This window comes from Nothobranchius furzeri, chromosome 17, assembly GCF_043380555.1.
Source record: "Nothobranchius furzeri strain GRZ-AD chromosome 17, NfurGRZ-RIMD1, whole genome shotgun sequence".
NCBI lineage: Eukaryota > Metazoa > Chordata > Actinopteri > Cyprinodontiformes > Nothobranchiidae > Nothobranchius > Nothobranchius furzeri.
In genome coordinates, this window is record NC_091757.1 from 39,750,017 (window position 1) to 39,761,721 (window position 11,705).

General features: G+C 40.0%; 1 protein-coding gene and 1 long non-coding RNA gene across 2 annotated transcripts; both read left to right on the forward strand.

Annotated features, from left to right (window-relative positions):
- The first annotated feature begins 5,859 nt into the window (after window positions 1-5,859).
- polr3d (polymerase (RNA) III (DNA directed) polypeptide D) lies at window positions 5,860-10,447 on the forward strand. Its single transcript, XM_015972292.3, has 9 exons — window positions 5,860-6,015; window positions 6,990-7,154; window positions 8,655-8,698; window positions 8,790-8,944; window positions 9,027-9,151; window positions 9,224-9,380; window positions 9,449-9,696; window positions 9,767-9,919; window positions 10,072-10,447. Exons 2-9 carry the CDS (start codon window positions 6,996-6,998, stop codon window positions 10,186-10,188), a joined length of 1,158 nt encoding a protein of 385 aa, XP_015827778.3. The 5' UTR covers window positions 5,860-6,015; window positions 6,990-6,995; the 3' UTR covers window positions 10,189-10,447.
- Window positions 10,448-10,700: 253 nt separating this feature from the next.
- On the forward strand, window positions 10,701-11,656 carry LOC139063629 (uncharacterized). Its single transcript, XR_011517004.1, has 2 exons — window positions 10,701-10,867; window positions 11,484-11,656. It is a non-coding gene; the product is annotated as an uncharacterized lncRNA (long non-coding RNA).
- The last annotated feature ends 49 nt before the right edge of the window (window positions 11,657-11,705 follow it).

Consider the following 11,705-nt stretch of genomic DNA (forward strand, 5'->3'; position numbering starts at 1 on the left):
GCATTTAATGGAAAACTATAGGCCAATAGCAATTATTCCACAATTTTCAAAAATACTCGAGAAATTATTTGTGAACCAGCTAGATGTATATATTACTAAAAATAAATTATTAAGTGACAGTCAATATGGATTTAGAAAAAACAGAACCACTACCTATGCGATAATGCAGATGGTAGAAGAAATAGCCCAAGCAAGTGAAAGCGAAGAACTCTCTATTAGCATATTTGTTGATTTAAAGAAGGCTTTTGACACATTGACCACAGGAGATTATTGAAGATGGAAAATTATGGCCTACGAGGAATAGCGAAGTCCTGGATAGAGAGTTACTTACAAGACAGACAACAGTATGTACAAATTAAAGATATAAAATCTGGATTTAGAGAAATAAGTTGTGGAGTTCCACAAGGTTCAGTAATAGGTCCTATATTATTTACTTTATATATAAATGACATATGTAACGTGGCAGATTTTTTTCAAATTTATAATGTTTGCAGATGATACAAATTTAGTTTGTTCAGGTAAAGACATAAAAGAACTTTTAAAGAAGGCCGAAAAAGAGTTAAATATCCTCAAATCTTGGTTTGATGTAAATAAACTATCACTGAATATAAAAAAGACTAAATTTATGATTTTTGGAAATAAGAAGGTAAAAAATGGGGACTTTAAATTAACAATTTCAGATACTGAAATTGAAAGAGTGTCTGAAATAAAATTTCTTGGTGTTGTGATTGACTCTAACTTATCCTGGAAGCATCATTTAAATTACATAAAAGGAAAAATTGCCAAATCTTTGGGTCTATTATATAAGCTGAAGGACATACTAAACCATAAGGCCTTACGTCTAATATACTGTTCACTAATACAACCATACATGGCATATTGTATAGAAATATGGGGTTCAACTTTTAAAACATATATACATGAAATAAAAACTATACAAAAGAAATCTATTCGAGTTATGAACAGGAGCAATTATTATGCTCATACTGACCCGTTGTTTTTAAAATCACAGATTATGAAATTAGAAGATCTATATTATTATAAAATAATGCAATTTATGTTTAGAGTAAAATTAACAGCTCTGTCAAAAAATATACTAATGTTCTTTGCAAAGAGGGAAAGTAAATATGATTTAAGAGGTGTATGTATGCTTGTTCTACAAAAAGCCAAAAAGGGCATGAAAAGGAGATGTATCTCTGTAATGGGAGTAAAATTTTGGAATGAGGCTAAAATAGAATTAAAATTAGCAACTTCTCTTTCAGTTCTTAAAAAACTTATCAGTAAAAACATTTTTGAAGAGTATTAATTTGATGTTGATGGAAGGATTTGTGTTTTACTTTTATTTGGGTTGTTGGTTCATTGCGGGAAATTAAAAAAATGTTTTGTAAGTAGGTTAGGCAATTATATAAGCTATTGCTTCTGCCTAAACCTATTCAGTCATGATATACCAAATAGACACCATATAAAAAAACAAGGCATATGTTAGTGAGAAATGGTATTTATATCTAATTGTATGACATGTTAATGTACATTATCTTAAGATAACTGACTGAATAAATTGATCATTCATTCATTCATTCATTAGAGCACAAAAAAATGCACTTAGAAAGCTTCCTTTAGAAATATTATATAATATTTCATAAGTCCCAATTTTTTTACATGAATTTCATCCTTGGCTTCAGCCCTAACAAAATATAATAAAATATGTGTGTGTTTCTCAGATTTAACCCCTTTATTGCCAGGTTTATTAGCAAAACCTGAAGTTTGAAAACTGTACAAAAAATGAAAAAATCAAATCATTTTTTGTGTGTTATGTCCAGATGACCTTTTTTGTGGGTAAGTTGTCACAGCCTTGGAGTGTCACAAATAGGCATAAAAATATTTTTTGCTCACTTTGTAGTTTTTGTGTAATGTCATATTTTCTAAAATACTCACGTTAAAGTCATTAGAGCACAAAAAAATGCACTTACAAAGATAACCAGTTGAACACTTTATTAAAGCACACGAACAAAGAAAAAGTGTGTGTGTGTGTGTGTGTGTGTGTGTGTGTGTGTGTGTGTGTGTGTGTGTGTGTGAGTGAGTGAGTGAGTGTGAGAGAGAGAGAGAGAGAGAGAGAGAGAGAGAGAGAGAGAGAGAGAGAGAGAGAGAGAGAGAGAGAGAGAGAGAGAGAGAGAGAGAGAGAGAGAGAGAGAGAGAGAGAGAGAGAGAGAGAGAGAGAAACACAGAGGGGAGTGAGCTAACAGCTGCAGGCTGAGCACACAACTGTTGAGTGCTCCTTGCACACAGCCTGTCCACATGCTTGGCAAAAGCATGCATGCACGCTCCTCTTCCCTCTGCAAAGGTGGCATTTTTCTTTGTCTGCTCCTGGGCTGGTGCTCCACCTGCAACAAAGCTCCAGCACTGCTGGACCGCGGCAAGCGAGTGCACCTCGCCTGGGCTGGTCTCACCATGGAGCTCCAGATGCTCCTCTTCTGCTGGTTCCAGGCCGGTTCCAGACAGCCACGGGACCAGGGCATTGTAGGCGCTCACATCTAACATGTTGCACAAGAGCGACATGGGCCAACGTCTGCCCAGATAGCAAATTCTTTTTGGCCCTAGTTTGGCAAGCCAGTCTTGGTACTCTTTTGGATGGAATGATGGGCCATATATGGCCCAAATAAGGCACGCCAAAATAGAATTATGGATTGTCAAAAGGTTGCCAGAATCTTTTTTGGCACTAGTTTGGCATGCCAGTTTGGTACTCTTTTGGGTGGAATGATGGGCCAGACATGGCCCAAATAAGGCACGTCAAAATAGAATTATGGATTGTCAAAAGGTTGCCAGAATTCTTCCAAAATAAATTGTGGAATTCCAAAGCACAACCATAACTATACCAAAAGAACCTCAAAACACCACAAAATGGCGAAAGGATATCAAAGTGTAACCATAAGTTTGCCAAAAGATCACCCAAAATAAAATGTGGCTTTCCAAAGCATAGCCATAACCATCCCAAAATCCCATAATAAAGCCAAATATGAACCATAACTTATCCATAATTAGCCATACATTTACCAAAAGATTATATTTTATTCTGAACCTTATGCTAAATTTAATTTAACATTTTAATAGACCATAAAATGTCCTTGTACAGAAGATTCAGATGTTGTGCCTCAGTTAAATAGCCTTGTGAAATAGCCTAGGTTACTGTGTGTACGAGGTGCATAAACATAAAACCAAACAAGAGTAAAATTTGAATATTTTATTTATTTATTTTTGTAAAGGTCAGTCCTGGACTGAGTCCTGGGCTGGTTGAGGGGTTGGTTGGGTGGGCATTCTCCTTTTGCGCCCTCCGTCCCCATCCCCAGCCCAGTAGAACCATTTTTTAATTGTATTTACAATTTTTGCCTCTGTAGACGCCACACAGACTGGATTCCTTCTCACTGCAGCTGAAAATAAAGGCATACACATGGAGAAAGACTTAGAAAAGGACGACGCAACAGTCCATGCAAAAGAGACCTGTGGTGGGCTAAGTAACTGGCTAGTTAAAAAGTCAGTTTTGCATTAGTTAATGGATGCATCTCGTCATATGGGGTTGAAAGTGACAGCCAAAGTTACAACATTAAATCATCATAGTCACTTAGTACTTACACTGCCACAGTTTACTTTACCAAACACAGTTTACCAAACACAAACCAGCGGTTCTTTCCTGACACTAAAACCAAACAAGAATTTCACGAGCGAGAGTTGACCCTGAAGAACGCGTCACATTGCGGGCAAAGTGGCAATAGCTGTCTTGAAGCCAGCGATAGCGTGGTGTTATAATTACGAGATATTCACAGGCGCACTGCGTGCCATTTCGCAAATGAGTTGTTAAGACTATAAGTATTTTGACTTTGAAAAGAAATGTGATTGTCATGGGTGGCTAATAATTTTATCCTAAACTATGATTTTATCAGCTGTGTGATAGAACAGTCGTGTTACTGATGTGATTAAACTTACCAATTACAATGCCTTTTAGGTGGAGCCTCTCAAAGGCCACCTTCCCATTTTGCCCTCGGCGAGGGCATTAGTCATGGCTCCTTTGAGGACCCGCCACACCGTGTCCTTAACTGTGGACCCCCCCGCAAGGCCGAGTGTTGAACCCTAAAATTAGAAAAATTGATCTTCATTAATTTTTTAAACAATGATTGATTTTCATTGAATTTTCAAACAAATATTATACAAAATTAAAGAACAGCCTGGATAGCCATTGTGCGCCACTATTTATTTATTTGGCTTTACATGGTTGCCTGATGAAGGGCAGAGACCTGAAACGTGTGTGTGTGTGTGTGTGGGGGGGGGGGGGGGGGGATAATTGGGTGTAGCTCATTGACTGCACAAGCAGTCCTTTAACTCCTTTGGCATATCTACCACTTTAAGATATTGAACAACACATAAATTGGATGTGCATGCCAAAATGCATTGTCCAAAACTTTGTTGTAAAGAACAGAAAAAAGCTCACCTCTCCAGGGCCATCAGGGCCTGAACATCTGCCAAGGGGTAGATGCCATGGTGCCTGGTCTCCACACTTCCCCCTGTGGTCAGGCCCTGAAGAGCAGCAACAGCAACAAAAGGTCCTGCACCATTTTGGTGAGGCCGCGCTGCTGCTGAAGGATTATTTCCTGTTTCACCAGGACTTCATGCAGGAGAGCTGAAAAGCATTTCAGACACAAAGTGCTTTGATTAGCTTATCACAAATAAAGTACTTTGATTAATCAATGAAAAGCGTTCTTCTTCTCTTCTTCTGTCTCTTCTCCTGGAATGTAAACATACTGAACCAAGCGTCCGACCTTGGTGATGTTACTGTGTGAAGGGGCAGCTGTTAAGGCAGACCATTATAAGATTCATAACGGTACAACCTATATAAGTCTCTAGACACCCATTTTTCTCAACAAAAAAACTGCTAAAAATATATTCAGCCTTGATTGTACACAGCAAGATTTATTATTTACAGTGATATAATTAATAATGCTCGATAACGATCAATACTAGATGTCATTTTATTGTGTTCAATGTTATATTACGTTTATTTATTACAATTATTAATAGCTTTTGTTTCATTTTTGTTCTCTGATGATTTATTTGGAAATGACTGATTTTTGGTTTGTGTTCTCAAAGCTACATAAACAAATTATATCTTGTAAAACCTCCCATAATTCAGTCAGATTCAAAACATTTCATTTCAAGGTATTTAGTAGATGAAGAGTTTTTTTTTCTTGTATGGTGCCTTCAAAAAGGTGCTTCACATTAATAATCTCACAGTAATTTATGTTACATTAACAGACTAAATAACAATGCTTCAACCTGCCCAGCATCAACAACAATCTATACATTTTTACTGATTGATATATATAATTATCATTATGTGGAAAAACAATGTGTTTATCACCAAAAATAGCCTTTTTATATTCCTTCGTAATAGTACTGATAGAGAAGAGAGCCTTAAGTGATTCCCACAGACCCCCTTAAATGAGGCTGCTAACTAACATGCTACATTCACCTTCGTGAGGTTCATTGGGTTGTGAGGAGTCACCTGCTGACATATCACCAGCTGCTGATTCTATAAGGACAAGGACAGCAACCCATTTACCATAATTAGATGAAACATAGTTCCTCTCATTGTGGATATCAAAGCTAGCTAACAGGTTGAATTTAACCAATCACTAACTAAACCCACCTTCCTTTGAGAATAACTGTGCGACATACTGACGCTCTCTCTTCTGCCTGTCCTTTCTCCTTTCATTCTTTCCTTTACTGTGACCCAGACGCGTTGCCCCGCCCGCGTTGCAGCCTGCGGCCATGCGCCTCATTCTGCGCATGCGCGTTCCGAACGGAACAACAACGCAGAGGTGTCATGGCGTCGTGCAGCACAGTGGCTCAGAAACAGAAACACAACTAGCTGGCTCAGAAACAGAAACACAACTAGCTAAGGTTCATTTATTATGACTCGCAGACCGTGAATAAACATAGAATAAAGACCCCGGAAGAAGAAATCAGGTAAGGATCTGGAAAAAGCTTAAATATCACTTTTTCTTCTCTAATGATGAAGGTTAGCGAACTAGTGCTGTATCATTATGTCCACGTGCTGGCGGTTTGTTCATTTCTAGCTGGAATTAAGTATTTTTTTCGTAGTGGGACGGTAGATTAAGAGAAACGAAAACCAGTTTAACCGTAGGAAAGTTTTCAGTGGTAACCAGTAGTCTGACTGCAAGTGAAGAAAGTTAAGTCATTTGGAGACCCAGCTGAAATGACTTCACTGCACTAGTTAACTCCTTCATTAGTAGTGTCCAAATATTTAGCTAAACAGGCCTAAAACGACAAGTTGAAAGTACTTGTGTGCCACTTTTATAAATGCAAACAATTTTTGTTCCCAGCTAAACAATAAAGTTAAATCAATCCTTCACTATTCGTTAGCATGTCTTCATATCACATCAGCTTCCAATGATGGGGTGCTGAAAGACAAAAGCCACAGGCCATGGCTAAAAAAACATCTATATAAGCAACGTGATTAAAACAGCGTCAATAAGATCAACAGTAAAACCAACAGAGGAATGTAAACAGATGCATTTAATTAGCATAATCCCCATTGTAATCCAGAAAAGAGAGAACTGGTTTTCAGTCTGAACCCAATGTTTAATATTATAATATAAAGTACACAATATTTTAGGGCTGCACATAGTAATTAGATATTTTTACGATAAGGATGTGTAGATCTCAGATGCAAAGCATCAACAGTCCAGTGTGGATGTAGATGTGCATCCAGATGTAATACCTGCATTCATATGTTGCTTTTAAATGCTACAAAATCCATCAGAATGTCGTTAGAAATAGGTGCCAATGCAGACAAAAATATCTGTGATTTTTAGATATTTTCTACAAAAAGAGTCTTTGTTGTGTCCACGATGACTACAGATACCAGTAGAAATAATTCCAAGTGAAAAAGGTTGATTTGTATCTCCTACTTTATTTAGTTCAAAATGGCTGACTCAAGTGACACCAGTAATCAGCGAATGGCGACTCCTGGAGGCAGCAGTAACGTTGGACTGCTGATGGGCCGCCGACCACCATCGGGAATCTCTCCAGGTCGCCTCCCTTCCATGAGGTCAAGAGACCTCACACTGGGGGGAGTAAAAAAGGTACTGCACCAGGTCTTTTATTAAAGTATAGTTATTTGTAGTGGTTTATAGTAGGAAGTCGAAAGTCAGGGGGAAACAATACACTGGTGCACCATTACCAGGAACTGAAGTTACCCACATCACAGCTGCGCTTCAGACAGCAGGTTTTGGAGTCTTAGTTCCTGATACTTGGACATTTATCCTCAGATTGGATAACAGTGATTCCTGGGGTTGTGCTCCTGCAGTCATTGGTGTATAAAATGAGCAGAAGTGGAGAGATGACTGAACCTTGTGGGGAACCAGTGGAGAGTGACCTGACAGTACTGTGATGGCCGTTAACCCTGACCCTCTGCTCCCTCCTCGTGAGAAAGGAGAGGACCCAGAGGATGAGATGGGAGTTAACATTCAGGTTCAGCAGTTTACATCCCATAAGATGTGGCTGGACTGTGTTGAATGCACTAGAGAAATCCACAAAGACCAGGTTGATATGTGACTTTGGCTGTTCCAGGTGGGTGAGGGTCTCATGCAGCATAGTTAGTAGAGCATCATCCACCCCTCTGTGTGGTTGGTATGCAAACTGCATTGGGTCCAAACATGCACCCACATCAACCAGCAGCTGGGCCATTACGAGCCTCTCAAAGGTCTTCACAATCAGTGATGTCAGAGCTACAGGTCCAAAGTCGCTGTTGATGCCTGGGTTGTTCTGCTTTGCCACGGGGCAGATGATAGAGGACTTCCAGATGGAGGGGATGGAGTGCTCAGCTAGCGAGCAGTTAAACAGGAAGCAGAGAACTCCCGCCAGCTGACTGCAGATGACCAGAGATCCTGCCTGGTCCTGAGGCCTTGTTGGGGTTGATCCTCTTTAGCGTGCTCTCCATGTCCACAGGCAGGAGCTGCAGGTTCTCAACGGCTTGGGACATAGGGGCTAGCTCCATGAATGTGAAGCGACAGTGTGACGTAGATCTGTCAGGCTTTTCACACCCTAGAGTTTTACTGTCTATTTTCTATCGTGTAGAAGACTTTTTCATGATCAGCCTGCATGAAAAATTCAGTGACCCATAATAATCAGAAATAATGATGCTCTTTAAAATTCTTTATTTCTAATATAATGTGAACAAAGAAAGCTTACCTGATACTCGTAGGACGATTAATACGCTGTGGATCAGTTATGATCCCAACACTGGCTTAGTGTTTACTCAAGCTGTTTACCAAAAGGGAGCTGCTTCCATCTTTGACATTTGCTCACACACCGGGTTGTTTACTCTATGGGTTTGAACTGTTTATTAAAAACAAACAACTTGCATCAAGGGGAAAATGTTCATTCAATTTAGTATTTATGTCTTTTATTTATTTATTTATATCACTGAGATTAATCTATACGAAAATGACAAGACAAAAAACCAATCATTTGTTAAAAACTCGTGGCTTCTAGGGACAAGTGATGACTAAAGATGCAACAGAAGCTGATTTTATTGTACACTGTCTAAAACCTAACACGTTTTTGTTTTCTTCCACTTTTAGAAAACGTTCACACCCAATATTATCGGCAGAAAGGTTAAAGAAGAGTAAGTCCAGAGACAAACAAAAGCACCAAATACGTCTTGACCTCCTTTATGTGTTTCACTGATTGCTGGTCTGATCTGTGGCTCACAACAGACCCAAAGTAGAAGGAGGCCAGAGGCGAGAGCGGAGGGATGCTGAGCGAGGTCGGGGCTCAAGAGATAGAGGCAGGGGCAGAGGTCGCCCAGAGGTCATCCAGTCCCACTCCATTTTTGAGCAGGGGCCTGCAGAGATGTTGATGAAAAGAAGAGGTCCAACTGTCTTTCTTTTTGAGAAAATGCAGTAACGGTTAAATATGGATAAATTGGTTCAATAAAAAGTCTTCTGACACAGGCGCTTATGAAAGTGAAAGAGATGCTCCCAGCGTGGGACCCTCGCCCATCATCAATATTAAGAAGGAGAAGAGGGAGACTGAAGAGGAGACCAAAGAGATTCTGCGCCAGCTGGAGCGAGACAACGTGAGTTTGACTCTCAAACGTGTTTTTAGTCCATTCATTATGTGTTTTAATACCTTACTTCTCCTCTTGTAGTTCATAGATGATCCCTATCTGAGAAGTGAGCAGAAGAGCTGCCCTGTGCAGCTTCCCCTTGCTGTGTCAGGATGGGGATTCAAGGAGGAATTTCTTAACTTTGCCCATAAAACTGAAAAAAAAGAGGAGGATGAACCCATGGAGTCTTCAGTGGAAGGTATTAGCAGGATATTACAACTTAACTGAGCAAAAAATAAAACTTTGTTCACTTTACCTGGTTTTCAGTGAAACAAGAGCCAGAGGAAGTGGAAATCAAAAAGACTGAAGCAAGTTTCAGGCCTCCGCCGATCCCCGAGCCAGACACTCTCGTCGACCTGCTTCAAAGATGGAGTCTGAGTAAAGGCGAGGAGCTGTTCTTCATTCAGCTGCCCGACTCACTTCCTGGCCAGCCTCCCACGAAGGAGCACAGACCGGTGAAAACGGAGGTGCAGTCAGAGGACGGGCAGTCGGTGCTTCTGAAGAAAGAGCCACAGGTAGAGATGTGAGATGTTTATTAATAACAGCATAGGTTCTGTGTGTGAACAGTCAGTGGTTTTGACACAGGAAGATGAAGTGGAAGACAACAGCTGCAATCTGAAAGACTTGCGAGAAGGTCTAGTGGGAAAGATGCTGGTGAGGAAGTCTGGACGGGTACAGCTCATTCTGGGACAAGTTACTCTTGATGTGTCTCTGGGAACATCATGCTCTTTCCTTCAGGTATAACAGCATTCCATGTTTGAATATTTTCTCCACAATCTGTTAGTTTTTAGGCGTTTCACCATTCTGTTCACAAATCTCTACTTTTATCTCATTATATATAATTAATAATAAACACTTGTTCTGACTTTATTTTCTTCCTTACTGCTCAGGAGCTGGTTTCTGTTCAGACACAAGAGAAGACAGGCCACTTGACAGTTTTAGGGAATGTCAGACACAAAATGGTCTGCTCCCCAGACTTTGAGGCTCTCCTGGAGAAGAGAGCTTGATGCACTTGTGATGACAGGATGGATGGTTGGTTTGGGAAAAAAAAAAACTCCCAGTTATTCCACCTTCAGTATTTTGTTTTTGTGTTTATTCTCTAAAATGTAGATTTTTATCATAAGGACTGGGTTTATTAAGTCACAAATCACAGCTGGAGTGGCATACAATGTTGTGAAACTGTTTTTGCATTTGGAATTGCTTGACGGAACTGTATAATTATGTAAATATGTTAATAAAAATGCTATTGTTATGTCTTCACTTGGATCAGAGAGATGTATGTCTTTCTTTTATGAATATGTTAGATTTTGCATCAATTTATTTTATTTGTCATCACATATTTGACAGATAAAAATGCTACTGTCACCCAGTGGCAACCTCTCCAATGCAAAAAAATATGTAATAAAACTTCTAAATTGTGCAAATGTAATTGGACTATCCTACGGAAGATAATCATTTTGCTTCCGTAGAGAATAGTACACGCAGAATGTAGGAGCTTATGTCGGCCACCAGGAGTCTGCAGACACCCGCCTTTGGGATGGCCGTCTTTTACTGCTGCCTCGAGCCGAGCGTTGTCCGCTCGTGCTGCTTGTCCGGCGGGTGGAGTCTGGCCAAGATCTGTTAAACAAAGACAAAGTGATGAACGAGCAAGGCACCACCGTACCAGCGCTGGACCAAACCATAAAGGTTACCTTTTAAATATAATATTAACTTCTCGTTACAGTTAGGATAATCGCGAGGCTTTAAGTTGTACCAAATCCACAGAAGACGTTGGCTCAGCGCGTGTACACTGCTGCTCTGTTAGCAAAGCGAGGAGGAGCAGCACTAGCGCGACGCTCGGTAGGCTTATTTTCACAACCTAGCTTGTTCCCTATATCCTACATATTTATAGTGGTGTTTCTGGACTTGAGGGTCTGCTAGGTAACTGCTAGAACCGCGGCTACTTGAACGGTTTTAGTCGGGATGTACCGTTCCGTTAGCTGTCCGGCTTCTCCATCTTCAGAGGGCACGAGGATGGAGAGGGCCTCCAGCTAACGTTATTTCTGCACCGCAGCTAACAACAGTAACATTAGATAATCTGCTCAGCCGCTGGAATTACATGTGAAATATCCACTAAACTTATGTTTGTGTATGTTTTCAAGACTAACCAAAGGTTAGCATCGAACGCCGGTGTTTGAAACGAGAATTAAAGAAGCTGACACTTGACATGTCGTTCATGATTAAATTACACGTTAGCATCCCAGGAATGAAACCTACATTGCTTTATTATAGATGGCTTCGACTAATTCGTGTGTTTTTGTAGGTCTCTGTTTGACATCAAGCTGCGGATCCTCACCAGACTAAAGGAACCAGCTGCTGGTCCGGTTGTTTATGTTTCATTGTTTACATCTCCATCATCAGCAGGGCGTTTCTCTAAAACAGCAAAGGACATCTGCAACAACACTGTTTTTTATTTTATTTTATGCTGATCAGCATCCCTCTTTTGAAGTTTTAAACTCAGAACAATTAATGGTGAAACAAATTA

Excerpts from the sequence above, each read along its gene's own strand:
- polr3d (XM_015972292.3), top strand. The coding sequence starts at position 6,996 with ATGGCTGACTCAAGTGACACCAGTAATCAGCGAATGGCGACTCCTGGA. Across the intron at positions 9,152-9,223 it reads GCCAGCTGGAGCGAGACAAC|TTCATAGATGATCCCTATCT; the intron begins GTGAGTTTGACT and ends CTCCTCTTGTAG. Across the intron at positions 9,920-10,071 it reads CATCATGCTCTTTCCTTCAG|GAGCTGGTTTCTGTTCAGAC; the intron begins GTATAACAGCAT and ends CTTACTGCTCAG.